The 21195-nt window shown below is 48.3% G+C and overlaps 2 protein-coding genes across 5 annotated transcripts; one reads left to right on the top strand and one right to left on the bottom strand.

Moving 5' to 3' along the window:
- The first annotated feature begins 408 nt into the window (after window positions 1-408).
- Window positions 409-6753, top strand: HNRNPA1 (heterogeneous nuclear ribonucleoprotein A1). Of its 3 annotated transcripts, XR_006336707.1 has the most exons (12): window positions 409-555; window positions 1108-1224; window positions 1480-1626; window positions 1752-1962; window positions 2057-2149; window positions 2234-2326; window positions 2564-2638; window positions 2833-2991; window positions 3511-3666; window positions 3860-3925; window positions 6328-6403; window positions 6615-6753. XR_006336707.1 is itself a non-coding variant. In XM_043881990.1 (11 exons), exons 1-10 carry the CDS (start codon window positions 541-543, stop codon window positions 3913-3915), a joined length of 1122 nt encoding a protein of 373 aa, XP_043737925.1. In that variant the 5' UTR covers window positions 409-540; the 3' UTR covers window positions 3916-3925; window positions 4161-4892. The 3 variants fall into 3 exon arrangements, 2 of the variants coding, with proteins under 2 accessions (XP_043737925.1, XP_043737939.1); XM_043881990.1 differs by lacking the exons at window positions 6328-6403; window positions 6615-6753 and adding an exon at window positions 4161-4892; XM_043882004.1 differs by lacking the exons at window positions 2833-2991; window positions 6328-6403; window positions 6615-6753 and adding an exon at window positions 4161-4892.
- A 1821-nt stretch (window positions 6754-8574) lies between these two features.
- NFE2 (nuclear factor, erythroid 2) lies at window positions 8575-15841 on the bottom strand. 2 transcript variants are annotated; one of them, XM_043881978.1, is made up of 3 exons: window positions 15558-15841; window positions 11099-11267; window positions 8575-9859 (listed from the first exon to the last, which is right to left on the bottom strand). In XM_043881978.1, exons 2-3 carry the CDS (start codon window positions 11210-11212, stop codon window positions 8849-8851), a joined length of 1125 nt encoding a protein of 374 aa, XP_043737913.1. In that variant the 5' UTR covers window positions 11213-11267; window positions 15558-15841; the 3' UTR covers window positions 8575-8848. The 2 variants fall into 2 exon arrangements, with proteins under 2 accessions (XP_043737913.1, XP_043737905.1); XM_043881970.1 differs by lacking the exon at window positions 15558-15841 and adding an exon at window positions 12223-13399.
- Between the last annotated feature and the right edge of the window lie 5354 nt (window positions 15842-21195).

The following is a 21195-nucleotide window of genomic DNA, read 5'->3' as shown; positions in this document are numbered from 1 at the left end:
GCGGAACTTCTTACGCGCCTGCGTAAACTCGCCATTTTCCTACACATGCGCTCAGCAGGCAGTCGTTGCCAAAAAAAGAAAATATTGTAACTTGCTAACTACTTTTCTGATGCATAGTATTAATCACGGCTTGCCAGGTAAACTGAATATAAAATTAAGGCCGTAGAGGATTAAAAAGTTTTTTTAAATAACCTAAGTACATTCAAACATGTATGATTGAATTACTAGCCAATCACACTAGTTAAGAATAATATTACTCGAGAGCCAATAGACCCCGAGGGGTGGAGACTACGTAGAACGCCCAAATGGATGACGTTACACAGTAATGCAGCACCAGAGACCAATGGTAGGGGAAAGATGTTTCAAATATCCAATCAGAGCTATTCGGGGGCGGAGTCTACCAATGCCGAAAGCGCGGAGGCGGGATAAAAAAGGGAGGCCGAAGGTAGGCTGGCGGATACGTTTGTGAGGTTACTCCTTTCTGCCCGTGGACGCCACCGAGAAAGCATCGTTGAAGACTTCCCCGCCTCCACTGCCGTCATGTCTAAATCAGAGGTGGGTAAGAAGCTGTCTACAGTTGAATATCCTTTCCTCTTCCTTTCCTGAGTTTAACAGGGTGCAGCTTGTTTGGCTGCTTGCCCCAGCCCTGTCGACGGTTCTTCGATCGCTGCCCAGGCCTACCCCTCCCTGAGTTGAGGTCGCCATTTTGTCCTCGTCGCCATGAGGCTGCTGTCTGGCGACCCTTAGCATTCACGCCTGCTCGGTGCCCCTTGCAAAACTCTTAACGAACATTTAGTCTGTTTTTTACCTTGTCCCAGTGGGCTACTTTTTTAAAAGAGCAGCTACAGACGGATGTGGGCCATGTAGTTCTCTTTCCTAGTCCTTTTGTTGGCGCGTGCGTCGGAGGGAAAGCAAGGGACGCATGCGCTCAGAGCCTCCGAGCCCTCCCAGCCCCCAACCTACTGCCTCCCCCCGGGTGGGGAGAAGCACGTGGTTTGCTGCGCCCAGAAGGAACAATAAGTGCTTCCTACGTTGCTATCTGTTTTCTTTCTTGCAACTGAAAAGTGGTTTATGTTATAGCCCTCCTTACTTCTCCTCCATTCCTAGTCTCCCAAAGAGCCCGAACAGCTGCGGAAACTCTTCATCGGAGGATTGAGCTTTGAAACAACTGATGAGAGTCTGAGGAGCCATTTTGAGCAATGGGGAACGCTCACAGACTGTGTGGTAAGACTTAAAAGAGATAAAGGGTTGTAGAACTAGTTGGTTTCCTTGACTTAAGTTGCTGCGGCTATTGTTTGAATCCTAATAGGATGGTGTGGCTTTAACTGATTAAAAAAGCACCCAACTGATTTATTGTAGACGGTTAGTGGGAAATGGAAGGACTTGAGATAAAAGATTGGTAATAAAGTTTCTTGTTGCCTTAGTCAAGGTAGAATAGTCAACCATTCGGGGATCTTAACACGTATTAAACATTTTAAGGTAATGAGGGATCCAAACACCAAGCGCTCCAGAGGCTTCGGGTTTGTCACATACGCCACGGTGGAGGAGGTGGATGCGGCCATGAATGCAAGGCCACACAAGGTGGACGGAAGAGTTGTGGAACCAAAGAGGGCCGTGTCAAGAGAAGTAAGTACCTTTTTCCTCCTTGCATTAGTCATTTGAAGGATTTCCACTAGGGGGACTTGTGGGGGTATAATAGACTTAATATTCTTAAGTAGGTTGCAATAACAAGTTAATTTTTCTTACCTTAGGATTCTCAAAGACCTGGTGCCCACTTAACTGTGAAAAAGATTTTTGTTGGTGGCATTAAAGAAGACACTGAAGAACATCACCTGAGAGATTATTTTGAACAGTATGGAAAAATTGAAGTAATTGAAATCATGACTGATCGAGGCAGTGGCAAAAAGAGAGGCTTTGCTTTTGTAACCTTTGATGACCATGACTCTGTAGACAAAATTGTCAGTAAGTATCAAGTGGCTGACATTTGTTAAGGGTTCCGAAATCCATGCTGTATACTGAATTCTGAGATGATGTGTTTATTTTCAAAATCGTTTAGTTCAGAAATACCACACTGTGAATGGCCACAACTGTGAAGTGAGAAAAGCCCTGTCTAAGCAAGAGATGGCTAGTGCTTCATCCAGCCAGAGAGGTGAGTTTGCTACTGAACTAAACCGTAAACATAATTTTGATAATTCTAGTCTGTACAGACCAACACTTCATCTTGATTCTTCAGGTCGAAGTGGTTCTGGAAACTTTGGTGGTGGTCGTGGAGGTGGTTTTGGTGGGAATGACAACTTTGGTCGTGGAGGAAACTTCAGTGGTCGAGGTATGTTCAGCTATAGCTTTCTAATAAAAGAGTTAATGGTAAAATTATAATGACCCCCTGGTGACTTGTTGAAAGTTACATTTTAATCAAAATGTAGTTCTGGGTTCTCTAACCAGTAACTGTTAAATAGAGAAATAGTTCTAATTGAATGCTTCCTTAAATTTATACTTAATAGAAGCTAACTTGTATGTAATCCACATCCTTTAGACCTGGTTTTTAAATTCCACTTTCTTCTAGGTGGCTTTGGTGGCAGCCGTGGTGGTGGCGGATATGGTGGCAGTGGGGATGGATATAATGGATTTGGTAATGACGGTAAGTTTTGTTAAAGAACCACAGGTAAAAAAATTTTGGCAACTTTAGAATAGGCTAGTAGAGACTAAAACCCTAGTGCATGATAAGCTCAACTATGACCTAATAGCATGTTGTGAGCAGGCCTTTAGCCGTGCTTGCACAGAATTTGACTGCTGAATACTTTTGTCTTATTGAGAAGACTTGTATTCTTGTAGGTGGTTATGGAGGAGGCGGCCCTGGTTACTCTGGAGGAAGCAGAGGCTATGGAAGTGGTGGACAGGGTTATGGAAACCAGGGCAGTGGCTATGGCGGGAGTGGCAGCTATGACAGCTATAACAACGGTGGAGGCGGAGGCGGCTTTGGCGGTGGTAGTGGTAGGTATCCAGTGATCCTTGGCGCAATAGCTAGATTAGCCTTTTAGAGTTTATCCCTAGGAGGATTTGATGGTCTTAAAGCATTGTGTGTTGTGCTGCATGGTACTTTTTTTAATGGGCTTGCAATGCTACCTCCTAGCTTTAAGCTGGGGCCGCCTCACTCCCAAATAGATGCTTAAGTGGATAGTGGTGTCTTCAATTGGAATTAGATTAGTTTCTAGCAGGATTTAGTGTAACTCTTGGGATCTTAGGTGCTTAGTTGATGTATCCAGCATGTGTTTGCTGTGCCCCTGCCTGGGTAAAGGCCTTAAAGGCAAGAGAATGTATACCTTTTATTATGCCATGGTGAGTTGGGTGAATTTTTTAGTTATTGGATTATTCAACTGAAGGCCTTGCCCATGAAATACAAAGATAATCGAAATTGGAGAGCAGGGCAGATCAAGCAGCTTTTTTACTCTGAACACTAGGATTTCTCATTTTCCCTGAGTAACATATAAAGGTCCTCTTTTCCATTCTTAGGAAGCAATTTTGGAGGTGGCGGAAGCTACAATGATTTTGGCAATTACAACAATCAATCTTCAAATTTTGGACCCATGAAAGGAGGAAACTTTGGAGGCAGAAGTTCTGGCCCCTATGGTGGTGGAGGCCAATACTTTGCCAAACCACGAAACCAAGGTATGGTATATATGTGGTATTGGAGGGCTGAACTAATACTGTTTAGGAAAGCATTAGATCTTTTGGCAGTGCAGATGTAGAAACCGAAAAATGACTGACTTAAAATAGTTTGAGTTGGGAAAATCACGTGAGCCCCAACTGTTGTTACTGTTCATACTTATAAAACTTAGGAGAATATCAATTTTGTTCTTAGGTGGCTATGGTGGTTCCAGCAGCAGCAGTAGCTATGGCAGTGGCAGAAGGTTTTAATTACTGCCAGGTAAGTGAACACCTTTTTTTGTTGTTGTTCTCACTTAATTGTAATTTATGATGAACCCAGTAACCCTAATATAGCTGAGCAGTGCAACATAGTTAACATTATAATTACAGTAAAATTGTGGATATTAAGTTAATATTCAGATCAGCAAAATTTGTGGGAAACAACTTGCTATTGGATTGTAGCCTTGAGTCTTAATATGTTTAGATTAACAACTTTATTCCATATTGTTCAACAGGAAACAAAGCTTAGCAGGAGAGGAGAGCCAGAGAAGTGACAGGGAAGCTACAGGTTACAACAGATTTGTGAACTCAGCCAAGCACAGTGGTGGCAGGGCCTAGCTGCTACAAAGAAGACATGTTTTAGACAATACTCATGTGTATGGGCAAAAAACTCGAGGACTGTACTTGTGACTAATTGTATAACAGGTTATTTTAGTTTCTGTTCTGTGGAAAGTGTAAAGCATTCCAACAAAGGGTTTTAATGTAGATTTTTTTTTTTTGCACCCATGCTGTTGATTGCTAAATGTAATAGTCTGATCATGACGCTGAATAAATGTCTTTTTTTTTTTTTTTTTTTTTAATGTGCTGTGTAAAGTTAGTCTACTCTGAAGCCATTTTGGTAAACTACCCCAACAGTGTGAAGTTAGAATTCCTTCAGGGTGATGCCAGGTTCCATTTGAAATTTATTTACAACTTGCTTGGTGGAGAAGCTGTTGTCTTCAGAACCTTGGTGTAGTTGAACTGACAGTTACTGTGTTGTGACCTGGAGTTCACCATTTAAAGGGTCACCCATGCAAAGTCATGGAGGTTTTTTTTTTTTTTTTTTTTGTTATTAATGATTGTTGGCACATCCTATGCAATATATCTAAATTGAATTATGGTACCAGATAAAAGTTATAGATGGGAATGAAGCTTGTGTATCATCCATTATCATGTGTAATCAATAAAAGATTTAATACCCTCTTGAATGGAATGACAACTGTATGGATTTGGGACTGGCAGAGTTTTGGACCTTCCCTACCCACTACCCCTGATGTTGAATGCTTCTATCAATTCAAGTTCAAAACTCTGCCAGAGAATAGAAACCAGCTGCTGGCTAATGCCATCTCGTAAATCCACAAATTAGAAGTTTGGGGGAAGACCTTTTTTAAACTGACTAGTGCCATTAAGAATTTTATTCAACACACACAAAAAAACAGGCTTACATTAAAGGAAAACTGCAGTTTCTGTCCTGGTTGGGTGGGTCTTTATAGAGGTTTATGGATTGACCACTTACTATATGGAGATTTAAAAATTCATGTGGTGAGAAACCGTATTGTCTACTTAAATACGTGCTAACTGCAGTTTTCCTTTAAATATGGCACAAGATCACACAACCATCCTAAAGTGTTGCTTGTATAGAAAATGACTTTTAAACCTTTATAACATTATTATCCAATCATTGTTATTTGTACATAGCTTCCTTTGAGCCTTCGCTTTGGTGCCCTCAATTTCAGTGCCATTGTACCTAGTAGTATAGATATTTGTTTACCACTAGGACTGTGTACTCCATCCCATGGGTGTGTTATCTGGAATTTTGGGGAGGGTTGGGGTGGGGTTGGGTGGGAGGTGGAGGTGGGTGGGAAAGCATGGGTAATAGTTCCATGGGCTTGATATTGGCTGAGTTTGCAATGGCAGGTGGAACCTTAACTATTGAGGGAGTTTGCAGATACCTCAGGATTCGTGACAATGCCTTTAAAGATCCAGGAGAGATGTTCAGCTACTAGGAACTGCTAGCAAGTATAGCGCGAATGGCTCCGAGCCCAGACACTCTACAGCTGAGAGTAGACACTTGTGGTATGTGGAGTACAGATAAGCCAGGGGCAGGCCACGGCACTCCATGAAAGCTAGGAGAGTGAAGTTTCAGTGACCATCGCAAGGAAGGAGGCAGACAAGAGTAAGGCACACCTGACTCTTAGGACTAGCAGTCAGAACCAGGAGAAAAGTTTTTATTGCTATGCTGATAGGTAAGAACAGATTTTACTTACATCCATATAGCTCTCTAAAATCCAGCCTTCTCATTTTCCTTAATATATTGAGCCAAAACTAGTCCAGTTAAGCTGAACTTGGTTTTTCTGGAACTGAGTTGCTTTAAATTGACACCCTACTCTTGGTGGCTCCCAAATGAAGGAAGTGAGCACTTTTAATTACTTCTACTGTGATATATATTTACCCTTTAATTTCTATATTTCTTACCTTCCTTTGACCTATTTTCTTAAAACAATGGCTCAAAGTAATATTAGAATCTTCCCCCCAAATGCTTGTGGGAGGTTGGGTGGGCCGTTAGTGGGAGGTGGGGGGTTAGCCTGAGATGGAACTTGTCTCTGAAAAAAAGCTAGTTCTAAAGGCTGTTTACTTTTCTAGGGAGGACTCTGCTACCACAGGCATATCAACTCTTAAAAAAATCCGGAAACTTCAGTCCAAGCTCATGGATAAAAAGGTAAGCTTTTATAAAGTAACAATGCTTAGTATTTCCAAAGAAAAAGGACAAGCTGTCCCTCATAGACTAGAGAGGTCTCATAGCTTGGTCTGTTATCTACCTAATAGACTAGCCAGCAAACACTATTAAAACAATTGGATTCTCAGTGAAGAGAATGGGTATAATTGTAGGTTTTCATCTGCTCATGTACTTTTCTTTTTCCTTTTTGCAGAAACATCCTTAATGAGGACCTATCCGAGCCTCTTGGTGCTTGATTGTCACTGCTATGCAGTTACTTACTACCTGCTGTGCAGCGTGAATCATTCAATTTTGTGAATGAACTTTAAAAAAATAAACTGCATTTAACTTGGTTTTGTGTCTTGTTTTATCTCCATGATATTTATGGTAAATAACTTGGTGCTGCTTGTTCTTTACCAGATGAAGATTGAGAATGGGAAATAGAACTAATGATAGCCAGGTGTCTGGTACACCAGAATTGTACCCTCGTTTCTTATTAGTGTTTCTTAGAGTCAACTGTAATTGTTTAAAGAAAACTGCACTATGATTGCTTCAAGCAAAGCTACATGATAATTCAGATTAAGTTGGGATGAGTTATCTGTTAAGTTCTTGAGTATAGTGGACCTTTCCTAGGAATGAACAAGCTTTTATTGGTCAATTATTTTCAGCTGCAAAAAGAGCCAGCAGATGGTGAAGTACCTCCTTTACTTCACCTTCGCAAAATAAGCCTGAAAATGTTTGAAAGCAGTAGTTTAACTCTTTCAGCAAGTGCTTATATTTTTCTCTAGCCTGTTTCCATCCTTGGTAAAAGAAAGCTTGTGAATCCATCAGTCTGTTATTAACCAGAATTAAGAGTAAATTCCTCATTTTTTTATATGAAGTAACTGAGGAAGGTAATTGCCTCATTCAAATTTTTGTGACCCACCCTTCCGTCTTTCACCTGAAGTACTGATAAGTACATGTAATCTTTCCCACTACAGTGTACCTCCATGAGAGGTGTCTCCTGTTGACCGTATCTCCAATGCCTAGAACGATGCCTTGAGCTTATGTGTTAAATAATTCGTTGAATAAATGTCTAGATTAGTCTCTGAATTACCATCTTTGTGGGTTTGATTTGAATGAAAAAACTAGTTTGCTATCTCAAAACTACCTGACCCTACATTTTCAAGTTTTTGAGAAAGTTGACAAGATGGACTGTCTTCAGATTTTGTTCCGTGGAGACCAACTTTTTCTGAATCTGTAGACATTAAGTTTTTATTTCAATCATATGATTTTTTTTGTCTCACAACTGTAATGAGTATCAAGAACTTGGAAGTCAGCTTTCTCTAGTGAAATGGAATAGAAGTGTTAAATAGAAGCAAAATGCTTATATAATTTAGTGATCAGGAAGATTGGGAACTGCCAAGGAACAGGACAAAGGTGTGGTGTGGAGGGAGTTTGAAACTTCATTGTGTCCTAAAACACTAACAAAAGGCCCTAGATCAAGGATCTAGAAGGGAAGTAGGGGTGGGGGAGGGGCAGAACACCAAAACAAGAATTGGGTAACATCTAACATAACCAGGGAGATGGATGATTTAACCAAAATGCATATGGTGTGTTGCTGTGGAGCAAGTTTTATCCAGTCCTGGGTGTGAAATCCTCAAACTTGTTCACTCAGTGGTGGTCGACGCCAGGCTTCCCTGTGGAATTTGTTCAAACTCATGTCCATTGAGCCAGTGAGCCACTGAGCCGTCCAAACACCTCATCCTCTGTTGCCCCCTTCTCTTACACTCAGTCTTTCCCAGTATCAGGGTGAAAGTTGGGTTCCAATCCAATTCTCGTTCCAACCAAGAAAGGCCTGTCCTGTGGGCATTGGGCATTCTAGGCCTTTCAGTACTAACACTCAGGAACAGAGGGTCTAGCCAGCTCCAGCAGCAATCATAGCTCTATAAATAGGGGGCCAGCCAAGAAGGTGGGGTTCCTTAAATCATTCATGGCCTCCAGCTCTGAGAAAGGGATTGAAAGTGGTAGATCACACTGCTCAGGCCCAGCTGTTGTGTGTCCCGACCTATAGTCATAGGGGACAGAGAGAAGCAAGCTCAGCAGAACACCCTCCCCACCACCAACAGGCAGTGAGCTCTGAGGAGCACCGCAGTTCATCACCCTCCCTCGAGAAAGAAGACACAGCAGAAGGCTATTCTGTAGAGTGCTTTATATACCAAGGCTCAATTGAGACTGGGAACCTAGAAAACTGAACCATGGAAGAGAGATTCCAGCCCTCCCCTCACATCCTTGCCTCCAGGCAAGCCTCACTGAACACACCTCGGACCTTCCAAATGCCAGGTTTCCCACTGTGGTCCCCTCCTGGTCTACAGAACTCAGCTCCCCCTGGGCCTCATGGATGGGGAGGACCTTTATTGAAAGAGAATGCAGGAAACCCCCATCACTAGTCCCACCCCTCTGGCCAGCTCAGTCTGTGGCCTCCATCTTGGTCCCCCGGGGCACCAGGAAGATGGCCCCATCAGGAGCCTGGTGTAGCGCATACTCTTCAGGGGAGTAGCTGTTGCCTGCTTCATCCCGCAAGTGCTGGAAAATGTCACGGTACAGGTCCGTCAGCTGTTGGCGCATGACCTCCAGGGTCCGGTCGGCCTCGCCTCTGGCCCTGAGAAGCCGCTCCCGCTCGCTGCCCAGCCGTTCCAGTTCCCGCTCCAGCTGCACAATGGTCTCCAGCTTTCTCTTGCGACAGTTCTGGGCGGCCACCTTGTTCTTGCCCCGCCTTCGGATGTCCCGGACCAGGGCCAGCTGGCTCTCCGTCAGCGGGTACCGCGCCAGCAGCTCATTGAAATCATCCACTGGCAGGTTGACAATCTTGTCCGTAGGGAAGGGGATCTTCATGGCCAGGGCCCGCCGCTCATCCCTACTCCCCGCCTCCCCCCGTGCAGTAGGCTTGGCCCGCACAGGGCCTGAGGAGGGTTCTAAGGCTAACGGGGTCTCGGCAGGTGGCAAGGCATAGTTGGGGTGGGTCAAGGAGTTGGGCATTAGTGAGTAGGGGTACTCCACTGGGTACATCTCTACATACTCGCTGCGACGCCGGCCAGCCTCCGTCCCCTCCAACTCAAGAGATTCAGCATCACTATAGTTGAGGGATAATCCTGAGTCAGATTCTGGGTCTTCTTGGGGCTTGGATGGCCCCGCTGACAACCCAATGTCCAGGAGGGCCAAGGGGTCTGGGAGCGGGTCACTCAGCAGGCCCGAGAGGGTCAGTGGTTTGGAGACTGGTACAGTCATGTTGCTGCCATAGGAGTACGGAGGGTCTGGGACGTGAGACGTGGGTGCTGGGAGCTCATAAGGTGGTGTAGGAAGGGGAAAGCCAGGCTCCGAGTGGATAGAGCAGGGGCAGTAACTTGGAGGTGGCGGGGGCCCTGGGTATGGGACGGGGGCTGGGGGCTCGAACGATGGCTCACTTGGAGCATTCAGACCCTGCAAGAAAAGACACCGAGAGGTTTGTAGACGGGCTGGGAAAGAGAAGAAACCACCTCTCTCTCAGAACCAAACTGACTCCCACTGAAAGAACCGGTGAGATAATCACAAGGGAGCAGAAAGTTGCTAATAATCATTGAAAGCTTCTGGCGAAGTTGTGACACAGCAAGTTGATGAAGAAAGCGGCTCAAACAGGAAGGGAACTCGCTGAAGTCAGACTTCAGAAAGGACTACCTAACGCCACAACAGTTGTGGAATCCCCTCCTCTTCAGAAGTTCTTACTGGCTTGAGATGGCTCTTGTCCCTTTATTTCCTTCAGGAAGACAAGGAGTCACTCCAAGATGACCCTTGGAACCCTTTTCCTGCTGCCGTGATCTAGGGTCAAAGGGTCAAGTTCAGACCCTGGCCATGCCCTGGGTGCCCAGCAGAGGGAGCTGCTGTGTGGGAAGAGGGCTTAGGGCAGATCCTGGGGGCCCAGGCTGGGAGCAGGGGAAGAGAATGGAGTGGGCACAGTGCCAGGTCTGGGGCAGAGAGTTACTTTGGGGAGCCACCGTCAGCTCTGCCCTTTCCCCTCCAGTCCCTCTGTCCCTGCCCAGGTGCAGAGAGGAGGAGGAGAGAACATGCTGGGGAGAACAGGGCCCCCAACCCACCTTGGGGAGCCACCCTGCTCCAGCCCAGCTGGGGACAAAGGCATCATTGTTAGGCCAACAGACACCCCTTTGTCCAAGTAGCAGGAGGAAAGGACCCCGGCAGAGCCTGACCCCACCCCTTCCCGAGGCCCCTGAACTACAGCTCTGCTACCTGCGGGAAGGGGCCCGGCTGCTAAGGACAGGGGGAGGAAATGAGGGAGGAAGATGGGCAGGCCTGGAAGAGGGCAGAACAGGGGAAGGGGAAGAAGGGAAGGCGGGGCAGGAGGTGAGGTTGAGAGACGTGAGCAGAGTGGCTGCCCAGAGAGCTTGCACCCCCAATCAGATCCTCCCTTCCCACCACCGCTATCTCCTGCTCATCCGCACCCCTCCCCCTCAACGCTCTGGCCTTCCCTCCAGATCTCCTCGACTCCAGCCCTTCTTTTGACAGTGCCCAGAACATTTCCATCTCCAGACCCTGGGCTCTGCTTGCTCCAGCGCCACCCCCCACACCCACAGCCCCTCCACGCACACCCAGGGCCAATCCCAGCCCGACTCCCTGTTTCGCTGCTTTCCCTCCCCCCACCACCTCGTTCCCCCCTACCTGGCTTACCTGCAGCTCAGTGATGGACATGATCTCCTGCCAAGTCAGTTCCATCTCCCCTGGCTCCGGAATGGGCAGCTGTGTCACCCTGTTCCTGCTCTGCTGTGGAGGACACGGGGACATCCTACTGGGCCAGGGCCTGCTCCAAGGTCCTGAGAGCCCAGACGGTCCCAGCAACCTGTGTCAAAGGAGAAACAAGCGTTAGGGCCTCTCCTGCCATGGGTCAGCAGTTTTGTCCTTCTTCATTGAGCAGCTGGGCTTCCCAGGTGGTGCAGTGGTAAGGAATCCACCTGCCAACACAGGAGATTCTCGGGGTTTGATCCCTGGGTGGGGAAGATCCTCTGGAGGAGTAAATGGCAACCCACTTCAGTATTCTTGCCTGGAAAATCCCATGGACAGAGGAGCCTGGCGGGCTACAGTCCATGGGGTCACCAAGAGTCTGACAGGACTGAGCGACTGAGCACACAGTCATGCACGGAGCGGCTCCCTCCAGCTTCACCTGAGGGAAGGAGACGCCTCATCCCCCCATTCATGCCGGACTCATCAACGACTCCTTAAGCTAGAAAGCCTTTTTCTGCTCTGTTATCTCTACCTCACCTGCTATGGCTGTAGGCAGTTCCTCTGGGAGCACAGTAGGTTTTATCTTCTTTTCAGATAAGATGCCTTCTCTTTCCCCTACTGCTTAACTCCTCAGGACTGTATCACAGGCCAGGTCAGAAGCCACGTCACCTAGGGTTGTGGTTTTGTTTTTCCTATCTCCTGCAGCAGGATCAGGGATCACTCCTGCTCTCCTCCTCTGCCCTCAGTTTTAGGATCTCAGTCTTTTCCTTGCAAGTTGAGAGTGAGTGCTTGGGGATCCCCAAGGAGCGTGTTGTGGGAAGAGCCAAGCAGACAGCCCCTCCCTTTCTCTAAGATAGGGCCCAGGCCTGCTGCCTGATAGCAGCCCTGCCCTCGCCTCCTATCCTGGTCCTGGGCTCCCCTGCCTGGGCTAGATAAGAGGTTTATCAGCGGCAGGCAGCAGAGGAGGAATGGTCTCTGGAGACACTGGACCTCTGCCCCGTGTCCTGCAGGGTCCTCTTGGCTATACCCCACCCCACAAACCAGGTCATATAATAACCACAGCAAAGACTTACTTGGCATTTGTTGAGAACTGAGCCTGGGAGTCTATAGGCATTCATTTATGAGATTGATTTTCACAAAGTTCCTATAGGTCCATTCCGAAGCTGAGACTCAAGTTGATAAATAGCAGAGTCAGGTCTGGTACCTAGAGCTGCTGACTCTACTCCCTATCCCACCATCAAGTCTCTATTTCTTTAGAGACTTGAATACTCACTCCCTTCCAGCCCCTTTGCTTTGGATCTGGGCTGGAGTTGCAGACCTGTGCAGCAGCAAGATGTTGGGCAAGCCATCGCCTTTCTCTGAGCCTCTGTTTCCTCATTTGTAAAGCCAGGGAGTGAGACAAGTTGAATTCAGAGGTCCCTCCCTCTCTGCTTGGACAGTTCAACATTCTCAGCAATCCCTCAGTCCTTCCTTCATCTTCTCCTTTCTGTCACCCTTTCTCCTCACTCCCCCTCCTTATTCCCTGACACCCATCTCACCCTCATCTGTTCTCCCTGCCTTTGGCAAGACACTCCAAGTAGATTTGGCAGGGGCCCCCTGATCTCTTAGGGCCACGCACCATACCCTATGTTTGTTGTAGAAGTAAAGGCAGGCAGACTGGGTGGGTGGGGGAGACTTACAGAAGGACAGACAGAGTATAGGGTTGGGTTGGATGACCTTAGATCACCACAAGGATGGCCTATCACAGGTATTTAATATGGAATCCACTCTGACTCACCACAAAATTAATGAGAGTTGCAAATTGTCCTTTCGAAGGAGGATCACCCCAAGTCCCTGCCTGCCCCCTCCTTGTTATATGGCCATCCCTAGAGCTGGGAGTTGGCACAGGCCCTTGGCCAGTGGGCAGAGGGCGGGGTGTTTATGTCTGTCCAGGATGCCATTTCAACACCGGAACCCCACCTTCTCCACCCAGGTTCTGGCGGAAATTGCCCAAAGGCAAAGTGAATGGAGAAGGGGTTTAGGGGGCAGGGACGATGACTCTTGCCTCATAGACCTTCTCTCACACACACACACACATCCCGTTTCGTCCCTCCGTATAATTTCCCGGATCTGACTCTTGGGTGCAATACAAAGATCCTGCCCTAGGAGGCAGGAGACCAGGTTCTCTGGTATTCCACATGCATAATCTGGGGCAAATTGCTTCCTATTTATTCTCTCCCATTAAATGGAGACAGACCTGGAGAACCTCCTTACAGTAGATTGTATCTGGCTCAAGCAGTCACAAACTTTATTGTGGGTTGCATTCACCTGGGGTGCTTGTGAAAATACAGAACTCTGAAAGCCACCCCAGATCCATCAAAATTGAATTCATAGGTACAGGTACCTGGCAATCAGCCCTTTAACAAGTGGCCTGGTAGGTGTTTCTGATGCCACAGGCCCACCGTACTTTGAAAATTATTAACCAGTCCAACCATATGGATTTACTTGAAAGAACACAAAGTCAGAAAGTCTGGCAAGTAATCTCCAGACTTCTCGCTTCACAACCTCGATCCAAGCAAGGCTGGGTTCTAGGCTGCCCTGGTCTCTGAAACTAGATATCAGCCCCTTCTCATAAAGTCCAGGAATTTAATCCTCCCCTTACCCTAGGACAGGGAAATGAGAATCCAGAAGGGTCACTGGGGGAGACAGGAAGTAAGGAAAAAGGCAGTTAAGGAGAACCTCAGGATCAACTCCAGCCAGCTCTCTGGTACAAGTCTGCGCCAGACCAAAAGGGAGTAGTCTGTTCTTCCCTAGACACTCAGAGATGGGTGGTGGTCTACACACCAGCTGTAGGCCCCTCTGGATCTTAGGAGCCTACCTTCCTGAAGACAGGCCAGGGAGCTGGCAGCCAGGGGTATAGCTCAGGGAGAAGGAATCAGATCAAATAGAACATCACAAAGGGTACAGAAGCTGAAGAGGTCCTGGGAAAGTGCAGCCTGCCTCCCTGTGTCCCTTTTCTTTTACAGCAAATGGTCCTCACTTTCCAGTTTAGCCCACACTTTGAGGTCACACAGCTATCTTGACCCCCAACACTGCATATCAAGTAGGATGGACGCCATCTCCGGGGACTATAATCCACCCTCTTTACTCTCATCCTAAACCATTCTGGCTTACCCAAAGAGATTTTATCACAATCCCTGAGTACACGCAGAATGACCTGGAGCTTTATGTTTCAGGATGCAGAGTGAGGACCGTTTGTGGAAGGATGCTGAGGAGAGGAAGGCATTCGGCCCCATCTGCGGCCCCAGGGCTCTAACACCTTGACAAGGGGGAGAGACAGAGAGAGGGCTTGCCTCTGGGACCCTGTTCTGAGGCTTATTAGACTTCCCTCTCCTCTCCAGGTGTCAACAGAAGCAGTGAAAGGATGGGGGGGAGGGATCAGTAAAACTTGGGGTGTGGAGTGATGTGTGAGCAGCCTGCAGCTTAGAAAGATTAGAAAGAATCTCCAAAGAGAGGGAGGCACACCGAAGTGAGAGAAAGCAACAGAATGTGGGGGAAAGAGGGCGGGTGGAGGGAGCCATGGGGAGGGAGAGGGAGTTGAGGGTGTGGAGAGAGATTTGAGCACAGTGAGACTGAGCACAGTAAGATGTGTGGGGTCACACAGGATCAAAGAGGTGCATGGGAACAAGGGAAAGAGGGACGAGCTTCTGCTGTCCCGTCACCCAGTCAACTAGACCCCAACTTCAGCCCTTAGGAAGCCCAGTGATGGAGAATCTCAGCTCCAGCAGGTGTGACAGGTGATCTCTCTGCCACTGTCCCCAGCCGTCTGTCTCCTCAGCTGCCAAGATTTCTAGTCAGATGCAACTATGCCTTCCTCTCCCTCCCAGTTCCAGCTGATCCCCACTGCCCCGGGCCTGGAGAAGAGAAGGCTCACAGGGAGGAAAGAATTCAGCACCTCCGAGCCCTAGCAGCCCATCCTGGTGCCACAATACTTCTCAGCAACCTAGGCGTCCACTGTCTCAGATTCCGCAACTTCGCTGAGACCTCCCCAGATGGCTGGACAGGGCAGCGTGATGGGATGGAGTAGGGGAAAGGATGGTACCGCATACCTGAGAGTCCAGCGACAGCCAGCCTGCCCAAGGGTTACTCAGGGTCACTCCCCAGCCCCTGAGGCATCCCTCCGGGGGACCACTGTCTGGTCCCCATCCATAGCATTTTGCCCCAAGAATCCCAAAGGGCTCAAGAAGCCACGTAGGTCTCCCAGATAAACTCCCACACCTGTCAAATTCCTAAACCAGGGGCAGCCTGGTAAGCTCTTCGACCTCCTAGGATCGCCCGGTAAGTTGGTTCTTCTCCCTTTGGCTTCTCCGCCCCCCCAGCCTGTCCCCAGATCCACTGCAGTCCTCCTCCCCGCCCGCCCCGCAAGCACCTGTGGCAGGGTCCCAGCGGGGTGAGGAGAGCGACGAGCGAGACGACGCCGGCCTGGGCTGACACCTCCTGGGTGAGGATCCCCGCTACCTCTGAGAGCCGCGGAGGGCCGTGCCCCGCCCCCCGGCCATCGCTGAGCGCCCAGTCTGGAGGCTCCGGGAGCTCCGGGCGGTCGCTGAGCGCCCGGTGTGGAGTGTGGGGAGCTCCGGGCTGGCGCACCAGCCTCTTCTCTGAAGCCCTCGGCCTGAGTTCTCCGTCCTTCCTCCAACCCTCCCCTTTCCCCGTGGCCCTCCTCTCCTCCTGCCCCTTCTGGCCAAGAGAGGAAACTTGAGCCCGGTGTGGTTTCTGCCCACACCCCGCCCCCACCTTGCTCCCGGCCAGCGTGGGGCACACATGGCTCCCAGCCCTCCGTGTGAGCCCAGGAGTCCAGCCAGCTCTGCGTTTCTCCCACGCGTATGATGAATTTCAACCTGATGATCTAAGCGGCAGAGCGACCTCTGAACTTCGTACAAGTTGTAACCCCCTGCCCTTTGCCCCTTTGACTCTCTTCAGGACAGGGAAACTGAGTCCTGGCAAGGTGGAGAGCAGCTGGAGAAAAGGACCAGATGTCTAGCATCCCAGTTGTTAGGCAGGTAGGCCTTCGGGACACTGCTTTTATTTCAGAAAAGCCTGGGCTCTGGGAAAGGGGTAGGGGAGCTTCTAGGGGAGGAGGGCCCAGCCGCTTTGATGCGTCCTTTCACCTGTAGCCTTGTCCCCTCCCCCTGCAGCCTCAGATGTCCTAGGACAAAGGCCTCTTTCTTGGCCAGGTTTGTTGTCAGTGTGTGAGGGGAGTTGGGGTGGGGGGGAGCCGCCTGGCAGGGACATTATTCACCTGCCTTAAAGGGGACCCTAGATGCCCTCTGTCCTTGCTTCCAGGCAGTCACCCCAGTCACAGGGCAGCCACATACTCGACAGAACGGGACATGTGTGTAGGGTGTCAGGTCCACCCCCGGCATTCACAGCAGCTCTGGGGCAGGCCAGTAAGTACCCCTGGAAATCACTCATTCATCCATTTGCCTCCAAGCCACAACCCAAGTTCCAGGCCAAACAGATCTTTCTCCAGAGACTAGGAGAAAAGTCTGGCTTCCTCCTTGCTTTTAGTAGCTTTTAGCTCTAAGGAAAGTCTTTCCTATGTCTAGCTTCACTCCTTACAGCTGCAGCTTACACTTTTTTCTATTTTTTTTTTTCTTCTTATGATATTCAAGTTAAATTGGAAACAGTTATTGACTAAGGAGGTAGGCAGGTGCCACCCTAAGACAGGACTGGTATTCAGCCAGCATTCTGTGATAGGCTTGTGTTCACTATTAAAATAATGAAAACATTCTGTCCCACTTGGTAAAGAATAGCTTCTGGGAGTCTTCCAAGTGTTCCCCATCATTACAGTACTATGTCAGCCACCCCAGTTCTCTCTCAGGATGCCCCCAACCCAATAAGACAACCGAGCAACTCGAGAGGCAATGTGATACCTGTAACCTGTGTGTGTGGGTTTGCTCAACACCCATGCCAAACCCATAGTTCAGTGATTTGAATTCCATCCCTGCCCCAGGACATCATAATTCTACATGCATGATCTGTGTGGGGCAGGAGGTGACCCATGGCTTCATTGCATGTTACATGCAGGTTCAGAATCTCTTGATGACCTGGGTATGAATCTAGGTCACAAACATGAGTACTCAGGTAGCTTATGTATTTATTTGGGCCCATTGGAGGGGATGAGGGGTGGTGATAGTCATACTTGTGGCTGATTCAGTAATGGTATCAGGTTACAGATAGTCAACAAACATTTGCTGAATGAAAGCTACCCGTTCAGGACACTATTTGTGGCATCACACATACAATTATAACATAAGTTTTCCAATGAATGAATGGATATTTATGGAGTGTCTACTTATCATTCATTCATTCAACAAATATTTGTTGTGTGTCTACAATGTTTCCCACTCCAAAACTACACAAAGATAAATAAGAATAGTCTATGTCCTTATTAACAGCCTGCGCAGGGAATTTGGGGTTTTCCAGGTGGCACTAGTAGTAAAGAATCTGCCTGCCAATGCAGAAGACTCAGGAGATGCCGGTTCAATCTTTGAGTTGGGAAGATCCTCTGGAGAAAGAAATGGCAACCCACTCTTGTATTTTTGCCTGGAAAATCCCATGGACAGAGGAGCCTGGCGAAATACAATTCATTGGGCCACAAAGAGTCGGATACAGTAATAAAGGTCTATATAAAGTGCTATGGAGGGACTTCCCTGGAGGGCCAGTGGTTAAGACTTCTCCTTCCAATGCAGGGATACCGGTTTGATCCCTGGCTGGAGAGGGAAGATCCCACATGCCTTGTGGCCAGAAAACCAGAACATAAGCAACAGAAGCAATATTGTAACAAATTCAATAAAGACTTCAAAAATGATCCACATCAAAAAAAAAAGACACTATGGAGCTGAACTGCTGTTGGGGAAATTCAGAGCGGGCTTCACAGAAGAGGTGACAATTGAGCTGGGCTGTAGAGAATGACTCAGGGTTCACCAGGAAAAGAGGGGAGAAGGGTATTCCAAGCTGAGGTGTGAAAGCCCAGAGGCATCAGACCGAGAAGAGTTCTCAGGGTTTCCTAGGGTGGAATGTAGGGTAAGAAGTAGTGAAAAATAAGTTTGGGGAGATTGACTGGGGCTAGATTGTAAAAGTCTTGAAAGCCAGACTAGGGCAGTTGTGTTTCATCCCATGTGCAAGTCAAACACATGTTTGAAGCAGTTTACTTGCTTTCAGGGACAGACATGGTCGTACAGGCTGAGCTAAGTCAACAGACAGCCTTCATTTAGGCGGCTGGCCAGGATATCTCTCCCACCTCACCCTATTCCCCTCCCGTAGGAAGAGGCTGTTACTGTGGTTAGCAGGCTGTGTTCTGCCTCTAGAATATTCTTTTTTTTTAATGTATTTATTTATTATTTTTGGTTGCACTGGGTCTTTGTTGCTGCACACAGACTTCCTCTAGTTGCAGAGAGTGGGGGCTACTCTTTCTTGCAGTGTGTGGGCTTCTCACTACAGTGGCTTCTCTTGTTGCAGAGCACAAGTTCTAGGTGCACATGGGCTTCAGTAGTTGTGGCTCTTGGGCTCTGAATGCAGCCTCAGTAGTAGTGGTCCATGGGCTTGGTTGCTTCACAGCATGTGGGATCTTCCCAGAGCGGGGATCAAACCCATGTCCCCTGTATTGGCAGGCAGATTCCTATCCACTGTACCTCAAGGGCAGTCCCAGAACACTCTTTACAGCCCCCCAGGGGTGGGGATGGTTCCTTTAGTCCCCTCCTTTCAGATTCCTGCTGTCTAGAGCCAACCTCCTTCTATCTTAAATCTCCTTTGCTTGATGTAAGATTAACAGGGTATTAGGAGTCTGAATGGGTTGGACAGTGCCTGCAGCTAGGCAAGGCAGAATACCTAAGATTTTCCTAGCCCCAAGATCCTCCTGCTTCAGCCAAAGTGGCAGAGACAGAGTGTGGAGAAAAACATGGCCACATATCTTTACTATTACACCGTTCTTCATCCATGCTGCTCACGCACCCCCAAAAGGCTGTCTTGTTGTCACCTCTGGTCAATCCACCCCACCCTCACCCCAGTGCGTGTGCACACCACCATCAGCATCAGGGCAAGCCACAGCCGTGTTGCCAAACACCCTACCGGATTATGCAACTAGCTTCCCGAGTAGGGCGGGGTGGGTAGAGGTGAAACCCGGGGAGGGCCACAGGTCCCAGAGGGAGCTGGCTGCCTGGCCTGCTTGCCTGCTGGGCTGACCGCAGTGGCCCCAGGGGGCGGGGGCAGGGCTGGCCCTTTTATCAGTGCCCTGCAGGATTGCACCCGCCACCCCCTGGCTTCCTCTCTCAACAGACGGAAAGGGGAGGCAGCCACAGGGTGCAAGGGAGGGCTGGGCGTTATCCTAGGCTGCAGAGCCTGGCGGTTACCCCGGATGCCTGGGGGAGGTGTTGGAGGGGGTCTGGGACCAGGGAATAGTGAGGCCCCTCTTACTCAAGTAAGGAAGGGGAGATATAAACTGAGGCCCAGATGGTGGAGCCAGATGTCCTAAGCCATCCACTGGTTTTTCCTTGTGTTCCAGTTTGGATGAGGATAGGATAAAAAAAAAAAGGTCTCTGAAGAGGTTCCTTTCCATATATAAGAATTCCAAGAGGATTGACTCAGGAGTCAGGACACTGAGCCCCACTATCAGGTCTAAAAAGCTTTTGGCTCTCAAGGGTACAGAGAGTTGGGGAGGACTGAGGTTCCCAGTCTTGGCATCTGTGGGTTATTCCCGGGTAGCAGAGTCCCACACCTAACCTAAGACACATGAAGGCTGATAGATGAGTCCAGAATAGTCCAACATAACCCCTGGAGCTTAATTCTAAATCTAGAGAGGGGAGTACGTTGCATGGTGTTCAGTTCAGTTGTCACTCAGTTGTGTCCGACTCTTTGCGACCCCATGGACTGCAGCACGCCAGGCTTCCCTGTCCATCACCAACTCCCCGAGCCTACTCAAACTCATGTCCATCGAGTCGGTGATGCCATCCAACCATCTCACCCTCCGTTGTCCCTTTCTCCTCCCGCCTTCAATCTTTCCAAGCATCAGGGTCTTTTCAAATGAGTCAATTCTTAGCATCAGGTGGCCAAAGGACTGGAGTTTGAGCTTCAACATCAGTCCTTCCAATGAATGTTCAGGACTGATTTCCTTAGGATGGACTGGTTGGATCTTCTGGCAGCCCAAGGGACTCTCAAGAGTCTTCTCCAACAGCACAGTTCAAAAGCATCAATTCTTGGGTGCTCAGCTTTCTTTATAGTCCAACTCTCACATCCATTCACCACTACTGGAAAAACCATAGGTTTGACTAGACGGACCTTTGTTGGCCAAGTAATGTCTCTGCTTTTTAATATGCTATGTCAGTCATACCTTTTCTTCGAAGGAGCAAGCATCTTTTAATTTCATGGCTGCAGTCACCATCTGCAGTGATTTTGGAGCCAGCCCGAGAAAATAAAGTCTGTCACTGTTTCCATTGTTTCCCCATCTATTTGCTGTGAAGTGATGGAACAGGATGCCATGATCTTCGTTTTTTGAATGTTGAGTTTTAAGCCAGCTTTTTCACTCTCTTCTTTCACCTTCATCAAGAGGCTCTTTAATTTCTCTTCGCTTTCTGCCATTAGGGTGGTGTCATCGGCATATCTGAGGTTATTGGTATTTCTCCCAGAAATCTTGATTCCAGCTTGTGCTTCATCCAGCCTGGCATTTCACATCATGTACTCTGCATAGAAGTTAAATAAGCTGGGTGACAATATACAGCCTTGACGTACTCCTTTCCCGATTTAGAACCAGTCTGTTGTTCCATGTTCAGTTCTAACTGTTGCTTCTTGACCTCCATACAGATTTCTCAGGAGGCAGGTCAGGTGGTCTGGTACTCCCATCTCTTTAAGAATTTTCCACAGTTTATTGTGAAAATATAACTGTGAAATATAACTGTGAAAATTCCACAGTCAAAGGCTTTGGTATAGTCAATAAAGCAGAGATAGATGTTTTTCCTGGAACTCTCTTGGTTTTTCGATGATCCAACAGATACTGGCAATTTGATCTCTGG

This window comes from Cervus elaphus, chromosome 3 (assembly GCF_910594005.1).
Source record: "Cervus elaphus chromosome 3, mCerEla1.1, whole genome shotgun sequence".
Lineage (NCBI taxonomy): Eukaryota > Metazoa > Chordata > Mammalia > Artiodactyla > Cervidae > Cervus > Cervus elaphus.
This window is presented reverse-complemented; position numbering and strand designations above follow the sequence as displayed.

What these genes read in the sequence shown, in the direction of transcription:
- HNRNPA1 (XM_043881990.1), top strand. An exon ending in CGGCTTTGGCGGTGGTAGTG is followed by an intron (nt 2,992 to 3,510) that starts GTAGGTATCCAG and finishes TTCCATTCTTAG; the next exon opens with GAAGCAATTTTGGAGGTGGC. An exon ending in TGCCAAACCACGAAACCAAG is followed by an intron (nt 3,667 to 3,859) that starts GTATGGTATATA and finishes TTTTGTTCTTAG; the next exon opens with GTGGCTATGGTGGTTCCAGC.
- NFE2 (XM_043881970.1), bottom strand. Translation starts at nt 12,263, where the DNA reads ATGCCTATAGACTCCCAGGCTCAGTTCTCAACAAATGCCAA. An exon ending in CAGTTCTCAACAAATGCCAA is followed by an intron (nt 11,268 to 12,222) that starts GTAAGTCTTTGC and finishes CCTTTGACACAG; the next exon opens with GTTGCTGGGACCGTCTGGGC. An exon ending in TGTCCATCACTGAGCTGCAG is followed by an intron (nt 9,860 to 11,098) that starts GTAAGCCAGGTA and finishes CTTTTCTTGCAG; the next exon opens with GGTCTGAATGCTCCAAGTGA.